Source organism: Bombina bombina, chromosome 1 (assembly GCF_027579735.1).
Source record: "Bombina bombina isolate aBomBom1 chromosome 1, aBomBom1.pri, whole genome shotgun sequence".
Lineage (NCBI taxonomy): Eukaryota > Metazoa > Chordata > Amphibia > Anura > Bombinatoridae > Bombina > Bombina bombina.
The window spans coordinates 1,337,104,383-1,337,126,189 of record NC_069499.1 but is presented as its reverse complement, the minus strand read 5'-3'; the positions used below and the strand labels follow the sequence as shown (position 1 = coordinate 1,337,126,189).

General features: G+C 39.0%; 1 protein-coding gene across 1 annotated transcript in view; it reads left to right on the top strand.

Moving 5' to 3' along the window:
* Nucleotides 1–21,807, top strand: part of HYDIN (HYDIN axonemal central pair apparatus protein) — a 595,027-nt gene that overhangs the window by 329,666 nt on the left and 243,554 nt on the right. The window contains 4 exon segments of the mRNA XM_053719498.1: nucleotides 1,115–1,256; nucleotides 4,569–4,725; nucleotides 12,878–13,525; nucleotides 13,611–13,835. Of these exon segments, the coding sequence (XP_053575473.1) occupies nucleotides 1,115–1,256; nucleotides 4,569–4,725; nucleotides 12,878–13,525; nucleotides 13,611–13,835 (1,172 nt within the window).

The following is a 21,807-nucleotide window of genomic DNA, read 5'->3' as shown; positions in this document are numbered from 1 at the left end:
TGAACTTCAAACGTCACTAACCTGGTGTCCCTATAGGACCGCTTAGATAGGCTAAACAACCAATCCCCATACGAGCTCCGGGCAGCACCCACATACTGGACCCGTATGTGTCAACTCAATAGGCAGTGCAAGGAATACACTGATTATAACTAACGTAAGATTGTGTTAAATGACGCCTATGTATAACGATAGTGATAGGTTGAGTGGAAATCGATATATAGTGTAGTGACCTGTCAATTAAGGAGGTGGATCTATTCTCTAATGTGTGGATATAAGAGCAGCACAAATCTAATAAGATAAGTGTAAAAAGGAAATGAAGTGGAATGGGATGTGATCTTGTGCTCTAACCGTTTAATAAGCACTGTGTTGGTGCTAAACATACATATTATTTTGTGAGAAAAAAACACATGTGACATGATTATGGAAGTGCTATCTATAAATAGTTACCTAAAAGCTACATTGTGATATGGCTCAATGGTAATAATGCCCTGTTGATGTTGCATGATAACAAACGGAATTATGCTAAATACCAGCAAGTGTCTATACAAAGAAAATATGCTTGTACATGGAACAAATAGTGCAACCCTATGGGTGTACGTGTACATTATTAATACTCTAGTGTCTAATACCTACAGTGAACTATCCCTAATTATAATGTGACTCTATAATGGAGCGTGATCCAATACATTGATATACCAATGGACTGGTTTTGTATGATCAATTGTTTTATATAATTGATGGGTCTTCTGTTGTATTGACCCCTCCTCACATTTGTTTTCATTTACACATCACACTTGTTTTCATTCATTCATCCTTATCTATCCAAATGTATGTGTGTGCTATATATATTATTATATATATATATATATATATATACTAGGAGTATACAACTATTGACTTGTTATCCATATTGAGAGTGTGTGTTGTATCATCCAGATATACATACACTAGTTATAGCGCCTCCTATAGGAATTTAGATTCCTTTTTTTCTGTTAAAACTCTGAAAATTATGTGGTGTTTTTTATTATTTTTTTACACAGTGCAGACTTCACAAATCTAACCCTGCCATATATCTGACCTTAATTGGCTTTATTTCTCTTTCATGCTATAACAGAGAAGGATCAGCTGAGTGCACAGGAGCAGGAGAAAGCTCATATGGAAGAGATGGATGAAGAGGAATATGATAATCTTCCTGCTGATGAACGAGCACGTATTGATGAACTACGCCTTATTGCCCTGCAAGAGCGTAGGAAAAGGTCTGGCTGCAATAATCAGTTATCTGGTTTTATATATAAATCGGATTATGCTTAAAAAGCAGTGAATTCAACACTTGTTTCTCTTTCATAAAAATTGTTGTAGAAAAAAATATTTATTATTAAATTTTAAAAAAAAACTCTATCCACCAAGTTTCATGACTTTCATGACTGGTTTGCATAACTTTTTCATTTATTTCTATTAGCAAATCATTTTTGTTCTCTTGGTGTCCTTTGTTGAAAAGCAGGGACGTAAGCTCAGAAGTGTGCACGTGCCTGGAGCACTATATGGCAGCAGTTTTACAAGAATGTTATAAATTTGCAAGAGCACTAGACGGCAGCACACCTATCTAGGTGTCTCTTCAACAAAGAATATCATGGGAATGAAGCAAATTTGATAATAGAAGTAAATTTGAAACTTTTTTTCAAATTGTATGCTCTGTCTGACTCTGACCCATGAAAGAAAATGTTTGTGTTCCATATCCCTTTAATGAAGCGATTACTAGAAGCTTTCAGGAAGTTGTCACGAGCCATCATTTTCCTATGTTCTTGTGGTAGAATTATTAATTAACTGCTTTGATGCTCATGACGGGAACGGGTCATCAAGCAAAGTGCTGTCTGTAAGTGTATGACGACCCATTCTCACAACACAGGATCAGTGATTCCCGTTAACTGCAGGACCAATCGCTGGTAGTATAGTGGGTGGCCCTCTCAGAGGTACATGGGCGTGCCGGTGATGTCACCACGAGCGTGCATGGTGACATCAGAGGGGCGGAAGTACACTGTAACAGGCAGCTAACGGAGCTGGATGGGGGTCTCAGCTTCCTTACAAGCCACAGACCTCCAAGACCCCTCATTTGAAAGAGAAGTGTCTGCTCTTTCAAATAGTACAAATATCCAGATCTATATAATAAAAGAAAAAGCACAGCACGTGGGGTTTTGCTGGGAATGTTAATGTATAAGCCTAATAAAAAAATCTGTTATATCTAAAGACCCCTGATAAAGTTTATATTATAGTAGACAAGTCCATCTCTTTAAAAATATATGGATTTTGTCTGTTCAGCCAGGTGATCACTTTTTGTACTGCACAAAGGGGCCTCTCTAATCTATATTCTAACCCCCACAAGCTTGTATTGGCCCCTATTTCACATGTGGCTACCCTTCATGATCATTTATATTGAAACGCAAAAAAATGATTTTGTGATTCAGACAGAGCAAACCATTTTAAAAAAGTTTCCAATTTACGTTTATTGTCTTATTTGCTTTGTTCCCATGGTATTTTGTGTTGATTCCTAGGTAGGAATGTGGAGCACTACATGGCAGGAAATAGTGCTGCAATCTAGTGCTCTTGCAAAACTGCTGCCATCTAGTGCTCCAGAAATGAGCCAGCCTTAAAGAGACATTAAACACTAAATAAGTGCTAGATAGAATGATGCATTCAAAGAAAAGATTAGTCCCTGACTAACATGTAGATGTATTTTTTAAAGTTTCATTAGTTGTTTAAAAAGTGACAAAATAAGTGTAAAGTTTTAGTGTCTATAAAACACTGGGAGCTGCCATGTTGTAACTTGTGTTACCTTCTCTGCTGTGGCCAATTAAGGACAGTTATACATAGGTCACTAGAGTGTGCAGCCAATGGTTGTGCTGGATTTAACAGTGTTCTGCACTTCCATTTCTAACAGGAACTGAAAAGCTCACAATATCAGAATGGAATTACAGGCAAAGAGGACAAAATAAATAATGAAAGTATATTGCAGAGTTGTTTTATATATACAATTTATCATTTTATATTATACCATCTCAAAGTGTTTAATGTCCCTTTAAGCTTACGTCCCTGCTTTTCAACAAAAGATACCAAGATAAAGAAGAAAAATGTATAATTAAAAAAATATATATAGAACTAGAAAGCTGGTTTAAATTGTATGCTCTGTTGGATTAACAAAAAAAGAAACATTTTGGGTTTCATATCCATTTATGGTGATCACAGTAACAGCAGTGGTCACCTGGCCATTTTTAATATTATTTACTTAAATATTAACAAAAATATACAATATTTTTTACAGTTTTTGCCAAAGCTATTCCACGTCATGAAATCTAAATATAATAATGGTTTATTCTGAATCTACTGGGCCTGCTAAAAAATAAATATCTAAAATTTATGTGGGTCACTCACTAACATTTGATTTACAATAATGTAAAAATAGCTTAGTAGTGAAAGGGTTAATGGCACCCCTCAATACATACTGGTAGTGCTCACTTTGCCTCAGTCTGCGTAAATGTTTAGCTTATAGACATGTATTTGTTTTAGGAGATATTCAGTACCTTTGTGTTTGATTGAGAGGGAACTGTACACTCTGGACCTGCATTCTAATGGGAACCTCAGTATGAATTTATCAGTAGTCACTAATGAAATAGGAAGAAGATTTGACTATAATCTCTTAATCAGATGTTTTTTTTGTCACTCATTTTCCTTGTTGTAACATCTTTATTTAGGAGCAGTCCCTCTGGATTTTGACTTTTCCAGCTATTGTCCAGAAAACAGGACAACTTATTCTCCCTATACTTTTTATTACTTATATAAAGATAAATACATAAATCTAGAAGAGGCTGTCTTCTATTAGTGTCAAAAAGTTGTATTTATTAAAATGATTTATTGTTAACAAACAAGTAATATTAATGTGCATTAGTTAAAATATATCTGGAGAATGTAATTTTTACACTACATTACTTTTGGATCATGAATATATTTTTCTATGTAATCGTTCAAAATAAATGGTTTAGTAGTTTTACTAATTTATAAATTCATTGATATGATGTCTGTTTTTTTATTCAATTAAATTTGAATTATTTGAGTAGATAAGGGACAGGTGCACTAACATCATATCAACATCAAATTTTCCTTTTTCTTCTATTTATCACAGCAATTTTGTTAAAGAATATTCAAACAGGCCAGCAGTGCTAGTCAGATCTGCCTTTGGGCAGGGTGAGGGTGGCACCCGCACAGGGCCCCATGGTTTTGGGGGGTTAGGGTATGAGAAGGTTCAATGTATATCCTGTATTTTGTTTATGAAGAAGGGTTTATGGTATCTAGAGGTGTAATATATAGTGTTATTCTTTAAATAGCTATCTGAATGTTGGGGCAAGGGATGGGATAAAGGGGTCAGGGCACACAGGGGTAGGGAATTATGGGAGCTGGGCAGAGAGGACCCACATATTTGTATTGTCCAGGGTCCAGCAAAAGCTAAGGGTGGACCTGGTGTTAGTTTTAGAGTAATAACAATAAAGTGTGCTCTCCTTGTCTTTGTCAACACACAGAGAGAAAGAAGAGCGACTGGCTCGGGAGGAGAATGAAAGGAGGGTGAAGGAAGAAATGTTAAAGCAAAAGGAGGAAGAAGAGATGAGAAAAAAGAAAACCAGGGGAAAGAGTCGGGAAGAGACGTCTGGAAAGAAGAGTCAACTAGGTGGCAAACAGGTACAGTACATTTCTACCATGAGAGCAGACTTCACCTGTATAAAGTAATTAGCAGTGGTTATTACCTACATGTACTCACATCTCGCTTCAGTAAAATGTACGGACTGTTTCTTAAAGGACCAGTAAATACAGTACATTTGCATAATCAAAAGTTTGTGCAATTATGGCACAAATGGTTGTAAATGCTTCTCTGGGATCCCCTTTGTTCAGAAATAGCAGACATTTATGGCTTTGGCATTACTTTTTGGTAATTAGAAGGCCGCTAAATGCTGCTGCGCACCACATGTTATAACCACCAAAGTGCTGGTGATTAGGCTTGTAAGGTTCTCACCTAAATGTGGAGCAATATAGGTTAATGTGACAGCAGAGAAAACAACTATGTACTATAGTATCAGTTTTCCCTAATGTCTTAGTATAGCCTTTTGTTCACTGGCATGATACTCAGCTGAATACATGTGCTTGTGGAAATGGCATGAAGATATAATAAAGCCAACTAGAGGTTAAAGTGAGTAGTGGCAAACTGGTAGAGATATAGCTGCAGAGAAAACTCAGTAAGTAAAGTATCTGCAGGCAACAGATTATATGGCACTCAAGTCAGTTAATGTAAACATGTAGCACACATATACATATGTCAATTCACTTTCACAGTGATATGAGGTGACCGGAGCAAAGCAGAAGTTATGCAGACAGCAACAAACGTTATGCAGGAGACTGGAACAAAGCAGGGGTTATGCAGTGTGCAAGAGTTTTGCATATACAACCTGGCAGCAAGGGGTCCGGTCAAGTGTGAGCTCAGCTGAATGGGTACAGAGATGTAGGAGACTCAGAATGTTGTAGCAGGCTGGAAGCATGCGAGTGAGGGACAGAGAGCGTTCCGGCCGTAGCTGATGACGTCACAGGTGCGAAGTGACTGCTCTCAGTATTGTAGTTATGAAGGTGGTAAACTGATGCAAGTTGATTTAAACAGTTGTAAGTAACAACGAAGCAAAAAGGCTGAACAGAGGCAGTAGTATCTCTTGGAGAGTACATACAAAATAATCCAGCAAAGTGAAGTATGAGGTGGAGCCTTAAATAGGGAGCTGGAACAAGGTCTTAAAGGAACAGACTGCAGCAAGAATATGAGAGTCTGACACCACACTTGTATTATGCCCAGCAGTGAAGGGGTTAATTAGGTAGCTTGTAGGGCGCTTGGAGGGTTAATTTTAGCTTTAGTATAGAGATCAGCCTCCCACCTAACACATTCCACCCCCTGATCCCTCCCTCACCTCTCTCAAACAGCTCTCTTCCCTCCCCCATCTCACTATTGTCACCGCCATTTTTAGTACTGGCAGAAAGTCTGCCAGTATAAATATATATATATATATATATATATAAATACCAGACAGGATCCCACACTCACTGCTACTTATTCAGCCTCCGGGGTGCTCTTTAAGCAATTATTATACATAGTAGAAATAAGAAAGGCACTCTCCGTATTTTATAGTGAGATAACTTTACTCACTATAAAATACGGAGAGTGCCTTTCTTATTTCTACTATGTATATATATATATATATATATATATAATATATTTTTAAAATCCCACTTTTTCTGTAGTGTAGCTGCCCCCCCCTTAATACCCTCCCCCCTCCCACTCCCAGATCCCAAACATTATTACCCCCCCTCCCACCATCCTCTCCCAACCTCCTCTACCCCCACATCTTGTTTAGTGGTCGCACGCTCATGCCCCCCGACCCCCCCCTCCGCACGTGCTCCCACGAGTCAGATCCCCCATTGGCCGGATGTTCCCAGCGATGGGCTGCCACCCGCCTCCCTGCAATGGCTCCCACTCACCAACGACAAAGTCTCTCTATCTTGGTGGTTTTCACAGGACCATCTGTCTTGGGGTACATTATTCCTTAGATCATCCTGGGTGATTGTAACCACGGACGCTAACCTTTCAGGCTGGGGAGCAGTTTGGGGTTCTTTAAAGGCTCAGGGTCTTTGGACTCAAGGGGAGTCTTTTATTCCCATAAACATCTTGGAGTTGAGAGCAATTTACAATGCCTCATCAGCCTTTTCCTCAACTAGCTTTAGTCCGGTTTATCAGATTTCAATCAAACAATATCTCCTCGTTGGCTTACATCAATCACCAGGGAGGAACTCAGTGTTCCTTAGCAATGAAGGAGGTGACTCGCATTCTCCAGTGGAGGGAGTCTCACGATTGTCTCCTCTCTGCCTTCCGCATCGCAGGGAGGACAACTGGGAGGGGGTTTTTCTGAGCAGGCAGACTTTTCATTCCGGGGAGTGGGCTCTCCACCCAGAGGTTTTCAATTGATAACTCTCAGGTGGGGGGTTCCAGAGTTGGATCTGATGGCTTCTCATCAAAACGCCAAGGTTCCAAAGTACGGTTCAAGGTCAAGAGATCCTCAGGCCGCTCTTATAGATGCTCTAGCGGTTCCTTGGATCTTCTCTCTGACATACTTATTTCCTCCGTTTGCTCTCCTTCCACGAGCCATTGCTCGTATCAAACAGGAAAGAGCATCAGTAATTCTAATTGCTCCTGCATGGCCTTGCAGGATCTGGTTTGCAGATCTGGTAAGGATGTCATCTCGCAGGATCTGGTTTGCGGATCTGGTAAGGATGTCATCTCTTCTTTCTTGGAGGTTACCTCTGAGGAAGGACCTTTTAATTCAGGGTCCATTCCTCCATCCAAACCTGGATTCTCTGAAGCTGACTGCTTGGATATTGAACTCCTAGTTCTGTGTAGACATGGGTTTTCTGAAGCGGTCATTGATACTATGCTTCACGCTTGCAAACCTGTTACTCGCAAGATCTACTATAGGGTATGGCGTAAATATCTTTATTGGTGCGAATCTAAGGGTTTCCCCTGGAGCCGGGTGAGGATTCCCCGTATTTTATCTTTTCTTCAGGATGGTCAGAAAGGGTCAGATTTAATTTGTTTGGCTTATAAGACTGCTGGACAGCAACCTCCTAAGAGATTTACGGCTCATTCCACTAGGACTGTCTCCTCATCCTGGGCTTTCAAAAATGAAGCTTCTGTGGAACAGATTTGCAAGGCGGCAACATGGTCCTCTTTGCATACTTTTTCCAAATTCTACAAATTTGATACTTTTGCCTCGGCTGAGGCCTTTTTTGGGAGAAAGGTTCTTCAAGCAATGGTGCCTTCTGTTTAGGTCCTCCTGCCTTGTTCTCCCTCCCTTTTCATTCTGTGTCCTCTAGCTTGGGTATTGATTCCCACTAGTAATTAGAATGACGTTGTGGACTCTCCATGCCATAGAAAAGAAAACAGAATTTATGCTTACCTGATAAATTTCCTTCATCCAGGCATGGAGAGTTCACAACCCCGTCCTCTTTTTTTTATTTTTATTTTTTTATTTTATTTTATTGAGGTTGAAACAAAAACATTTCCAGCAATTAAGGTCCAAGTACAAAAGGGAGTCACATCTTTTGGATTTTACAGAATTTCACAACAATGTCAGAAGTATATATAATGACAGAATAAAAACTGGCCTGTAAAACAATACCAGAAACATAAGTGATAATACTCCATGACAGTTCATGACCTTTATCCTTAAAACCTCTTTTTTAACTTCTGTAGATTTTATACCTCCTCTACCATGCTAAAGTCACTTTTGGGCTTTAATTTCTAATATGGATGACACTTGCTAGAGGTGTTTGAGGGTGTTAGGCCACTTATCGGCCTACAAGAAAATTAACACAATCTAGTTCTAGAGTAAAATAAACTACAACTGTAGGAAAGTTAAATAATGATAAAGTTATGTCCGCTTAGTAGCAAAGTCCAACGTCTTAAGGTTCAGGTTGAATATGGATACCTGCTCATTACACAATGTGAGAACTGCAGTATCTACCATGCATATAAATTAGCATTTGTATTCGCTTTTTGCTAGTGATAAATAAGATCTAGATGTATACTCTCAAGGGGAGCTACTGTTACACAACAAATGATGAGAAGAGATGGGTTTTCGAGTTCTTTTGTACAGAGTAAGGGATGGCAGCTCAGCTACATGATACATTACATTTGTCCCTTTCTAACAAGTTAGGATCTATAGGCACATTAGGTTCTATAGACAAATCGGGTACATATGTATAGAAAGACAAAGGAGGGATAATATAACCCGGTAACATGGTGCATAGAAATTTATTTTTTGCCTATAACATACTTTAAAGAATCAAACACCCCTTTGGGTGCGGTGCTATAGAGACAGGGAAATTAGAAATATCTCAATTATAACATAGAAGACCCTACCATGGGAATATTGTGTGAATGAACCAGTAGAAAATATGCTGCTTTATAGCTTCTATGTCTGGACATATATATGAGGAGAGTAAACATTTCTTATGACAGTGAAATATACACATTAACACTAGTAAAATAAACTTAGGTAACGTATTTAAGTCTAAAATATCCCTGATGAATCTAGCTTTAACTTGACTTTGATATAGATTATTTTTTACAGTTATTTGCAATTTCTAACAAGAAATAGATTTATAGTAGATTCTACAGGCAAATTGAGTGCATAGGTAGAGGAAGACAGGGGTGTAATAATATTACCCTGTAACATGGTGTATATAACTTTATTTTTGCCTATAACGTACTTTGAAGAATTGATAATTAAGTGAGTCTATTAGTGTTCTTGTTATTGCTGCCAAGCTGTTTTCCAGTGGGATGGCCAAGGTATTTAAGCTAGGACAGAAGGGAGAATATATAAGACAATTAGCCCACTCCAATGCAGTCTAGCTGGGCAGATCTCCGGTACCAGATATCCCTCAGGCAGCACAGTTCCTGGACAAATGAGGGGATTTTTACTGGTAGCAAGGTTACGTTAGGAGCCGGTTCTGCAGCGTCTAGCTGGAGACAGAGCAGCTTGGGATATGGAAAGACAGTTCCTGTGTCCCGGCTCACACTTGGTGTCCCCGTGCACATGGAGGCAGACAGCAGCTGTGGACAAACTGGAAAACTTGTGGCGAAGTCTCGCCCAGTCAATGGGCCCTCCAGGTAATGTGAGTGTTAGCAGCCAATTATTTGTCTTTGGTCTGGTAGAGACATTAGCTGTGGTCCCATTAGTTGCTGGTATCATAGCCTTTGACCCCACTATAAGAGCAGAATAACCCCTGGTTGTAGAGCCACCGTGAATCTCCCTCAGCACTATATTATCCCTGGTATTAGGAATTGTATCAATGAGTGTACAGGAATGTCCAGTAGCAGGTAATATGCACTGGGGATGAGAAGCTCCGTCTCTCTCCTCTTCTAAGCAAACAGGCTCCGATTGGAGACATTTTTCAGAGGAGCAAGCACTGATAGGGTTAGTGTCAGGGTTTTATCCCTGTTGTGTTTGCCATGTGCGGCTGGCAGCCATTTTACTCACCTCTCTTCCTGACTATGGTGCATTGTGGGGGATGCTGCTCATTTCCTGCACTTCCTTTTATGGCCAGACTGGTGTGCATCATCCATGTGTGAGGCAGGATGCAGTCTCAGAATTGTGATGTCATCACTTATTATTTAAAGGGTATGCTTTGCCTTTGCATTGTCTCAGACCTGTTTGTGAGAGTTCCTGTGTATTACCTGGCTGCCTGACGTCCTTCCTGGTTCCTGATCCCTGGCTTGTTCCTGACTCTGCTGTTTTCCTTGTTCCTGATTCCGGTTTGTCTGACTATTCGCTTTGGCTCCTGACTCGGCTCGTCTGACTACCAGCTCTGGTTTTGACTCCTGGCTTGTTATTTGACTTGTGGACTTTTTATTATTTTTTGCTATTAATAAAGGTGTGATTATTTTTGCACTTCTCTTCTCAGTCTGATTCCTGGCACCCTGACAGTTAGGCGCCATTTGTAACTTCTGCTTGAATTTGACTCAGTAGCCTTCGCGCAAACGGCTCAATTCAGTCAAGATATATGTAGCAGTCTCCATTTTCAATCTATATGACTAGCTTTGTGCAGGTATCTGAGATTGTTATTGATCAGCGCACATATGGCGCTGCACAGCAGTGAAGTCCGATAAGAAAATCACTGGGGGGGTTTGTGTTGAGGCTTAAACGGCAGGAAAAGCTCCAGATTGTGAGAGCATGCAACAATTCTGAAAAGAAAGGTATCTGCTGAGAGGAAATCTTCTGTAGTTCAAAATGCTATCAGATTAAAGTCCAGATGTAGATACCAAATTTAGATATAAGCTTGATGTAGCAGGATGACTGGAGCAGCTCAAAATTTTGCATCCAAGCATGGCCGCCGTCCAGAAGTCGTCGTTCCCCCCCCGTCCTCTTTTTTAAATATAATTCAGCAGTTTTTTTGAGTAACCCTCAGACACTTCTATACCCTTGTGTTTCTTCTTTTTCCGTTTTCCTTCGGCTAAATGACTGGGGATTATAGGTATGGGAAGTTACACTGAGCAGCTTTGCTGGGGTGCTCTTTGCCTCCTCCTGCTGGCCAGGTGTTGAATATCCCACTAGTAATTGGAATGACGTTGTGGACTCTCCATGCCCGAAAAGAAAGAAATTCTCATGGTATCTTTTGTTGAAAAACAGGGACCTAAGATAAGGAGCATGTACATATATGGAGCAAAATAGTGCAAGAGCACTGGATGGCAGCATTATTTCCTGCCATGTAGTGCTCCAGACACCTATCTAAGTATTTCTCCAACAATGGATGCCATGGGAACGAAACAGATTTAAAGGGACATAATACTCATATCCTAATAACTTGAATCTGATGCAGTATAACTGTAAAAAGCTTACAGGAAAATATCACCTGAGCATCTCTATGTAAAAAAGGAAGATATTTTACCTCACAATCTCCTCAGCTCAGCAAAGTAAGTTCTGTGTAAAAAGTTATAATTCAGCTGCTGCCCATCTGCAGGTAAAAATTGAAGAAATGAACAGCAGCCAATCAGCATCAGCAGTGCTGAGGTCATGAACTCTTTTACTGTGATCTTATGAGATTTGACTTAACTCTCATGAGATTTCATAGTAAATTTCCTTAAACTGAATAGGGAAATAACATGAGAGTGCACGAGGCTCAATCCCTTAGCTGTCCTGGGAGAGACATACTGATTTGCTGCTTAGAAGTCCTTTACAATGGGATGTGGCTACTGAGGAACTTTTGAGGTAAAACATCTTTCTTTTTTACATAGAGATGTTCAGGTGATATTTTCTAGTCAGCTTTTTACAGCTATGCTGTAACTTTCAAGTGTTTCAACATTTGGGTATCATGGCCCTTTAATAATAGAAGTAAAGTGGAAGCTTTTTTAAAATTGTATGCTCTGGCTGAATCCCAAAATAATTTTTTGGGGTTTCATATACCTTTAAACATGTTTATTATTTTATTTGACCACTGCAAATTTTAATCCATTCAATGCACATGACAAGGTGTTCTCATCATGCAGGGAGATCGACAATTTTTCTCCCTCATTGGTTAGCCTAGGTGGGTCGGCACTTCCAGGCATTATGGGAGTGCCGGTGAAGTCACCACGTATATCAAACTCAGCTCCCATAGCAGCTGCAAACCTCCAAGAACCCTCATTTTAAAGAGAATTTCATTAAAAGACAGATGATCATTTTAAAATAAAATAAAAACAAAACACACAGGGACACACAGGTATTATAGTTTATATGCACAATGGAAAAAAACTAGTATGTCTAGAGACCCCTAATAAACTTTTTTTTTACTAAAAGAAGTCCCTCTCTTAAAAAAAATACATGGATTTTGTCTGTATAGTCAGGTGATCACTGTAGTAACAGTCGACACCTTTCAAGAAAAAAAAGTGCTTTTATTTCTGTACTGCACAATCCTCTCTAATCTATATTATAACCCCCAAAAGCATGTATTGACCCATATTTTACATGTGGCTACCATTGATGCCAATTTAGTAAGGTGATCACAGTAACAGCAGTTGTCACTGGGCTATTTTTAATATTATTTACTAAAATCTATTAAAAAATGATAAATATTTTTTACAGTTTTGCCATAGATATCTCACATGCCATGAATTATAAATATAATAATGGCATATTGTGAATCTGCTGGACCTGCTGAAAAAAATAAATTTGACTTAAAATAGGATTTGTAGGTAGCAAAACAGCTCATAGTTGGCTTAGCAGCGATAGGGTTAATATGTGTATTTTGTTTGTTTTCTATTTAGGGTGCTAACATTTCTTCAGTGAAGAATGATCAGCGCTTGAATTCTGCACTGGAGAGAAAAGCCTCAGTAAGGGATCGTCCAGACTCTGTGGTGAATGAGTATGATCTGGCAAATAAGAAACACAGAACAAAAGAACTTAGAAATGGTGCAGGAGATCCCTCCATAGTTGTGCTGGAGGATGCTGAGGTGGAATCCATGAGCGAGAATGAGAAGCAGTTAATGCAAAACTTTATAAAATATGAATCCTTCCAGAAGGATGTTCTACAAATCTTAACTTTATGGGACCGTGTCCAGGGTATTTTGCATTTTGCAAACATTATGGAAGACAGTCAGCATGAAGGAGAAAATCAGGCCCCTGAACGTCAAGTAGCCTCTCATAAAAAGAACCGCAAAGAGCGAGAACGGCTTGAAAAACTAGAACGTGAAAAAGCAGAGAAAGATCAGCTTGAGAGAGAGAAGGCAGAGAAAGAGCGTTTAGACAAGCTAAAATCTACTGAAAATGAGGGAGTGCTGGACATGGATAAGAATGAGGAACGAGTTGAGAAAGTAGAAATGGGCATTCCGCACTTTGATTTCCATGTATGTGATTCCATTGAACCTATTGGAAAGAAAATCATACAGAGTAGAAAGTTGCCTTCTATTGAAGAGGTGAGTAGAACAATTTATGTAAATTGAACTTCTGTTAATGTCTTTGCTTTTATATATTTTCGCCTGACTTCTATCACTTACTTAGATCCTAGATGGTCTCGGATTAGGCCCTTCTGGGCCCCCCATACCACCACCAAGCTTATTCTCAGTAGTTCCCTATCCAGAGACGAGGACACTGTCTACTGACCAGGACATCCTTGGCCACTTCACATTTGTTGCAGCATCTCCAGATGACCCAAATGTAATACCGGAAGTAAAAAAAGAACCTGAGTCTGAGTCAGATCCTGCACTCGGTATCCCAATGCTTAAGGTAAAGTGCTCAGTTTGTAGTAGCGCGGATGCCCCATGAATTTGTACTAGTTTGTTATCAATGCCTTCTTTCAAATATTATAATAGCTGATATAAGCTTAAAGTGAAAGTAAATCCTAGCGTTTTACAAATGCTAGGATTTACTATTGAAACAAATAAAGGGGACTTTCATTCATGAAGTATAAGATAATTAATGTAGAAAGCTCCTTTATTTGATTCAATAGATCGCCGCTCTTAGCTCCTACAGCAGCCCACGGCTAAAAAAAAATTTGGCTAAGAGGTGACGTTTTCACCTCTTAGCCAATAGCCGTGTGGTAAATCCGGCTTGGCGTCCATGGGAGACGGATTTACCGCACGGCTATTGGCTAAGAGGTGAAAACGTGACTAACGTCACCTCTTAGCCAAAAAAAATTTTCGTCGTTGGCTGCTGTAGGAGCTAGGAGCGGCGACCAGTTGAATCAAATAATGGAGCTTTCTACATGAAGTATCTTATACTTCATGAATGAAAGTTCCCTTTTATTTGTTTCAATAGTAAATCCTAGCTTTTGTAAAGCGCTAGGATTTACTTTCACTTGAAAAAGCAATTATAACAGATAATGATTAGAGCATGTCAATTTCACTCTATTCAACCTGCAACTTTATGTGTTTAATTTACACAAAGTTAAAGAACTACTCAGCTGTATGACTGCCACTTCTAATTGGCTCACTGGCTGTCTCCTGAGCAGTGTTTAATTATATTAATCCCTTTTCAAGGGTTAAACACAAACAGTTCGAGGGCCGCTATTGCTAAAATTACATCATTAATTTTTATCATCCATTTTTTTAGCTATAATTGCCCTTTAAAATAGTGATTGCTAAACTATGATCAGTAATTCAAAAGTTGTGTATTATTGTTGTTATTATAATTCATAATACAATATAATTAATATGTATTTATAAAGCAGCAAAATGTTCCACATTAATATACACGCATATAATCAAATATGTTGTGAGAACAAACCAAAGATGCATTGGCATAATTATAACAAAAGAGTCAAAGTCATATCCGTGGAATTTACAATCTGGGTGATAAATACAAAAAGTGAGGAGACATATGGATAACGGAATGAAGATTATAATGGAATCTAGGGGCTAGATCTCTGTCACAGTTATTTGCAACAAGATCAGTAAAGCAGCGTGACTCATGGGAGATTCAGTTTAATCAATCTAATAGATAGAGAGATGGAAAGATATATCCAATTCATCCAATTATTTTTAATAAGATATGTAAAATATGATGGGTTATGTAGGTGACAGTGTTATACACATATTAGGGAGATTGTCTGATCCCTTCGCATTTCCAACCACCAAATTAAAGAACCCTAAGTACTCTAAACCCCAGTGCAATTTTACCCACACTATACTGGATCCCATTGCAATTTATACCCTACTTTCTGGATCCCCCTAACCACAATAAACTCTAACCATTACCTCCTCACAAATAACTGCTACCCATAGAAACCCGTCACTGAAGGAAAACAGTCAGACTCCAATTTCACTTAATCCCTTACCTCAGAGATACCCTAACCACAATAAACCCTGACTGAATCTTCCCCCACCACAATTAACACTTATCAGTCTGGCCTACTGCATGTAGTCCATACTGATAGTAATCCAACACCACCACTACTAGTAACCTCAACCTCTCTACACAGCTTCTATAGTGCAATACCCAACTCCCTAGTGACCCCCATAAACTACACCTAGCACTAAAGGGAGACCCCACACAACCACAAGATTTCCCATTGCTTCTGGGGGGAGAAACACCTTTTCATGCTTCTCACTGAATTAGCTGTAAGGAGTCACTATCATTTAGTGATATGCAAATAGCTTGCTGTCACTAAAAATTAACTACAGGTTGTGGCACAGTTGCAAAAATAAACGGATAGTTTACGAGTTGTGCGTTAGGCTTAAAAAGCAGCGTTGGCCGGTCCCAACGCTGCTTTTTAAAGCCCGCTGGTATTACGAGTCTTGAAGGTACAGGTGTACCGCTCACTTTTTTGGCCAGACTTGGAAATACCGCAAATCCACTTACGTAAATTGTGTATCCTATTTTTTCAATGGGACTTGCATAGCGCCGGTATTACGAGTCTGCCAAAAAGTGAGCGGTACACCCTCTCCTGTCAAGACTGGTACCGCATTTTAAAGTCAGTAGTTAAGTTTTACACTACAACGCTGTAGCATAAAACTCTTAACTAAAGTGCTAAAAAGTACACTAACACCCATAAACTACCTATTAACCCCTAAACCGAGGCCCCCCCCACATTGCAAACACTAAAATAATATTTTTAACCCCTAATCTGCCGAACCGGACATCACCTCCACTATAATAAATATATTAACCTCTAAACCGCCGCACTCCCGCATCGCAAACAGTTAAATATTATTAACCCCTAATCTGCCGTCCCTAACATCAACGCCAACCTACCTCACACTTATTAACCCCTAATCTGCCGCCCCCAACGCCGCCGCCACTATATTAAAGTTATTAACCCTTAAACCTAAGTCTAACCCTAACACCACTTCTATCATACATCTGGACTACCAGCTGCTGTCAGTGTTCACTGAAGCATTGCCAAGAAGTCTTATGTCAAATCTATGAACTTTATGCTTTACTATATTCAGCGTTATTTTGGAAATAAACGCTGTATTCTTCATCTGCCGGTGCTCCTGTCTTCTTATTTTGTATTTACTGCTAACCCTAACACCCCCTAACTTAAATATAATTTAAATAAATATAAATAAAATTACTATAATTAACTAAATTATTCCTATTTAAAACTAAATACTTACCTATAAAATAAACCCAAAGCTAACTACAATATAACTAATAGATACATTGTATCTAGCTTAGGGTTTATTTTTATTTTACAGGCAAGTTTGTATTTATTTTAACTAGGTACAATAGTTATTAAATAGTTATTAACTATTTAATAACTACCTAGTTAAAATAAATACAAAAGTACCTGTAAAATAAAACCACAATTACACCTAACACTACACTAAAATTAAATTATTTCCCTAAATTAAATTACAATTAAATTAAATTATCTAAAGTACAAAAAAAACAAATTACAAGATTTTTAAACTAATTACACCTAATCTAATCCCCCTAACAAAATATAAAAGCCACCCAAAATAAAAAAGCCCTACCCTACACTAAATTACAAATAGCCCTTAAAAGGGCCTTTTGCGTTGCATTGCCCCAAAGTAATCAGCTCTTTTACCTGTAAAAAAAAAGTACAAATCCCCCCCCAACATTAAAACCCACCACCCACACAACCAACCCTACTCTAAAACCCACCCAATACCCCCTTAAAAAAAAACTAACACTAACCCCTTGAAGATCACCTTACCAGGAGAAGTCTTCATCCAACCGGGCCGAAGTCCTCAACGAAGCCGGGAGAAGTCTTCATCCAAGCCGGGCGAAGTGGTCCTCCAGACGGGCAAAAGTCTTCATCCAGACAGCATCTTCTATCTTCATCCATCCGGCGCGGAGCGGGTCAATCTTCAAGACATCCGACGTGGAGCATCCTCTTCTGACGACGGCTAACACAGAATGAAGGTACCTTTAAGTGACGTCATCCAAGATGGCGTCCCTTCGATTCCGATTGGCTGATAGAATTCTATCAGACAATCGGAATTAAGGTAGAAAAAATCCCATTGGCTGATGCAATCAGCCAATAGGATTGAGCTTGCATTCTATTGGCTGATTGGAACAGCCAATAGAATGCAAGCTCAATCCTATTGGCTGAATGGATCAGCCAATAGGATTGAAGTTCAATCCTATTGGCTTATTGCATCAGCCAATAGGATTTTTTCAACCTTAATTCCGATTGGCTGATAGAATTCTATCAGCCAATCGGAATTGAAGGGACGCCATCTTGGATGACGTCATTTAAAGGTATCTTCATTCTGTGTTAGCCGTCGTCAGAAGAGGATGCTCCGCGTCGGATGTCTTGAAGATGGACCCGCTCCACTCCCGGCTTCGTTGAGGACTTCGGCCCGGTTGGATGAAGACTTCTCCCGGTAAGGTGATCTTCAAGGGTTAGTGTTAGGTTTTTTAAGGGGGTATTGGGTGGTTTTAGAGTAGGGTTGGTTGTGTGGGTGGTGGGTTTTAATGTTGGGGGGGATTTGTACTTTTTTTTTTACTGGTAAAAGAGCTGATTACTTTGGGGCAATGCCCCGCAAAAGGCCCTTTTAATGACAATGTCATACATTGTTGCAAATCCTGCTGCCCTCTAGTGATTCACAATGTATGGCATTGCTAGAAACATTGTTGCAGACACTGCTGCCATGGGTGCTCGGGACATGTGGATGCTCCTGATGCTACGAATGTTAATTCTTAAACAAAAGATACCAAGTACATTTGAACCAATATGAAAACCGACAATTCAGATAGAGCATGCAATTTGGAGCAACTTTCCAGTGTACTTGTGTTGTCGAGTTTGCTTTGTTCTCTTGGTATTTTTTGTTGAAAATCATACCTAGGTAGCCTCGGGAGCAGCGGTGTACTACTGGGAGCTAGCTGCTGAATTTTGCTGCACAGGTATGTTTCTTAGCATTGGATCATCGGATGTGTTAAGCTCGCTCCCAGTGGAGCGTTGCTGCACCTTTAACGAACAGTGCCAGGAGAATGAAGCAGGATTGATGATGGAAGTGGGTTGTGAAGTTGTTTCGATGTGTATGCTCTGTCTGACTCAAGTCTGAAAATTGTGGGCTTTCCGCATATATTGCTCTTCTCATTGGCTGACCCAATGTTTTCAACTAGTTTCCAGTACTGCAATACTGCTCATTCAACAAAGGATACAAGAAGAATGAAGGAAATTTGATAATGGAGTATATTGGAGTTGCATGCTCTATCTGAGTCATGAAACATTTTTTTTTTTCTTTCATGTTCCTTTGATAGAAGTAAATTCAGAAGGGCAACAGTATTTGCAGACACACAATATTTGTAAGATTCAATTCTGTCTGAAAATATTTATTGGAATAATATGACTGAAAGCTTTATTTTATTTTTTATTTATTTTTGTTGTTCTATTGCTGAAATAACACTGTTGTACATAAAAAAAAATGTATGCTTTTGTACAATTTTTGTAACAGATTTCATAAATAAAGTTGCATCTTTAAACTTGCAAAAAAAAAAAAAAAAGGCCCTTTTAAGGGCTATTTGTAATTTAGTGTAGGGTAGGGCTTTTTTATTTTGGGGGGCTTTTTTATTTTGTTAGGGGGATTAGATTAGGTGTAATTAGTTTAAAAATCTTGTAATTTGTTTATTATTTTCTGTAATTTAGTGGGGGGTTTTGTACTTTAGATAATTTAATTTAATTGTATTTAATTTAGGGAAATAATTTAATTGTAGTGTAGTGTGAGGTGTAATTGTAACTTAGGTTAGGTTTTATTTTACAGGTACTTTTGTTTTTATTTTAGCTAGGTGGTTATTAAATAGTTAATAACTATTTAATAACTATTGTACCTAGTTAAAATAAATACAATCTTGCCTGTGAAATAAAAATAAACCCTAAGCTAGATACAATGTAACTATTAGTTATATTGTAGCTAGCTTAGGGTTTATTTTACAGGTAAGTATTTAAGTAAGTAATAGGAATAATTTAGTTAATGATAGTAATTTTATTTAGATTTCTTTTAATTATATTTAAGTTAGGGGGTTTAGGTTTAGGGTTAGACTTTTTAGGGGTTAATAACTTTAATATAGTGGCGGAGACGTTGGGGGCGGCAGATTAGGGGTTAATAAATATAGGTAGGTGGCGTCGATGTTAGGGCCGGCAGATTAGGGGTTAATAATATTTAACTAATGTTTGCGAGGCGGGAGTGCAGCGGTTTAGGGGTTAATATGTTTATTATAGTGGCGGCTACGTTGGGGGCAGCAGATTAGGGGTTAATAAATGTAGGTAGGTGTCGGCGACTTTGGGGGCAGCAGATTAGGGGTTAATAAATATAATGTAGATGTTGGCGATGTGTGGGGGCAGCAGATTAGGGGTTCATAAGTATAATGTAGGTGGTGGCGGGTGTCCGGAGCGGCAGATTAGGGGTTAATAATTAATGTAGGTTGCAGTGATGTCGGGGCAGCAGATTAGGGGGTTAATAATTGTAAGATTAGGGGGGTTACACTCAGGGTTCATGTTAGGGTGTTAGGTGTAGACATAAAATGTATTTCCCCATAGGAATCAATGGGGCTGCGTTAAGGAGCTTTACGCTGCTTTTTGGCAGGTGTTAGACTATTTTTCAGCCGGCTCTCCCCATTGATTCCTATGGGGAAATCGTGCACGAGCACGCACAACCAGCTCACCGCTAGCGTAAGCAGTGCTGGTATTGGAGTGCGGTAAGGAGCAAAATTTTGCTCAACGCTCACTTCTTGTCTGGGTTGTAAAAACCTGTAATACCAGCACTGTCTGTAAGTGAGCGGTGAGCATAAACTGCTTGTTAGCACCGCACAGCCTCTAACGCAAAACTCGTAATCTAGGTGAAAGTTATTAAAATTTTGCCGTTTATATACTAATTCCCATTCTTTACTATCTACATTAAAATGTTAAAGGGATATGAAACAGTGCTCCTTTAGTAAAAGCAAATGTTAAATCAAAGTAAATATAAATAGAACTTAAGTTGCATTCTTCTGTGCATGACTCACTGTCCCTTTAGCATTATCTGAATAGTATACCAGCTCAATTACTTTAGAAGATGTATGCCTCCTTATTGAACTGTGACAAAAAGTAATGGACACTGCACAAATAAACTTAAAAAGAAGAAAATGTAAAATCCTTTTTAAATGATGAATACATATTGCAGTTATTTCTATAAAGTATAACATACTGCTTAGTGCTTATTTATTACAACAATCAAACAGACTTAAATATCCCTTTAATGCTTGAATGTTCATATATTACATAACAAATTATATAAAAGGAAAGTTAACATTTGTTCATAAAAAAATAAATGTCAAATGTTCAGGTAAAACATTCATTTAGAACACACAGACACAATTAGTACTCTGTATTTATAATAACTATGGGGCCGATTTATCAATCTCTGTATGGAAACAGAAGTTATGAAGCAGCTGCTCCATAACTTGTCCGCCTGCTCTGAGGACGCGGACAGAAATCAACCCGATCGAATATGATCGGGTTAATGGACACCCCCTGCTAGCGGCCGCGAATCTGCAGGGGGCGGCATTGCACCAGCAGTTCACAAGAAGTAGGAAGGACTGATGGTGCAATGATAAATGCCAACAGCGTATGCAGCGGACATGATACACTACATTGTATCATGTCCGTTCACACTATGATAAATATACCCCATTGCCTTAGTTGTGTAATGTGCTTTCTGTTCATTTTGAGGCTAGTATGGAGATAGGACAGTGTAAGAGAGGTTTTCTTTTTATATAAATAGGAGTAATCATTTTTTTTCAAGTTACATACGCCTAGATTTAGAGTTTGGCGGTAGAGGCTCCTAACGCTGGTTTTTACCGCCCGCTGGTATTTGGAGTCAGTCAGGAAAGGGTCTAATGCTCACTTTCCAGCTGCGACTTTTCCATACCGCAGATCCCCTTACGTCAATTGCGTATCCTATCTTTTCAATGAGATCTTTCTAACGCCGGTATTTAGAGTCGTGGCTGAAGTGAGCGTTAGAAATCTAACGACAAAACTCCAGCCGCAGAAAAAAGTCAGGAGTTAAGAGCTTTCTGGGCTAACGCCGGTTCATAAAGCTCTTAACTACTGTGCTCTAAAGTACACCACTAACACCCATAAACTACCTATGTACCCCTAAACCGAGGTCCCCCCACATCGCCGCCACTCTATTAAAATTTTTTAACCCCTAATCTGCCGACCGCACACCGCCGCCACCTACGTTATCCCTATGTACCCCTAATCTGCTACCCCTAACACCGCCGACCCCTATATATTTATTAACCCCTA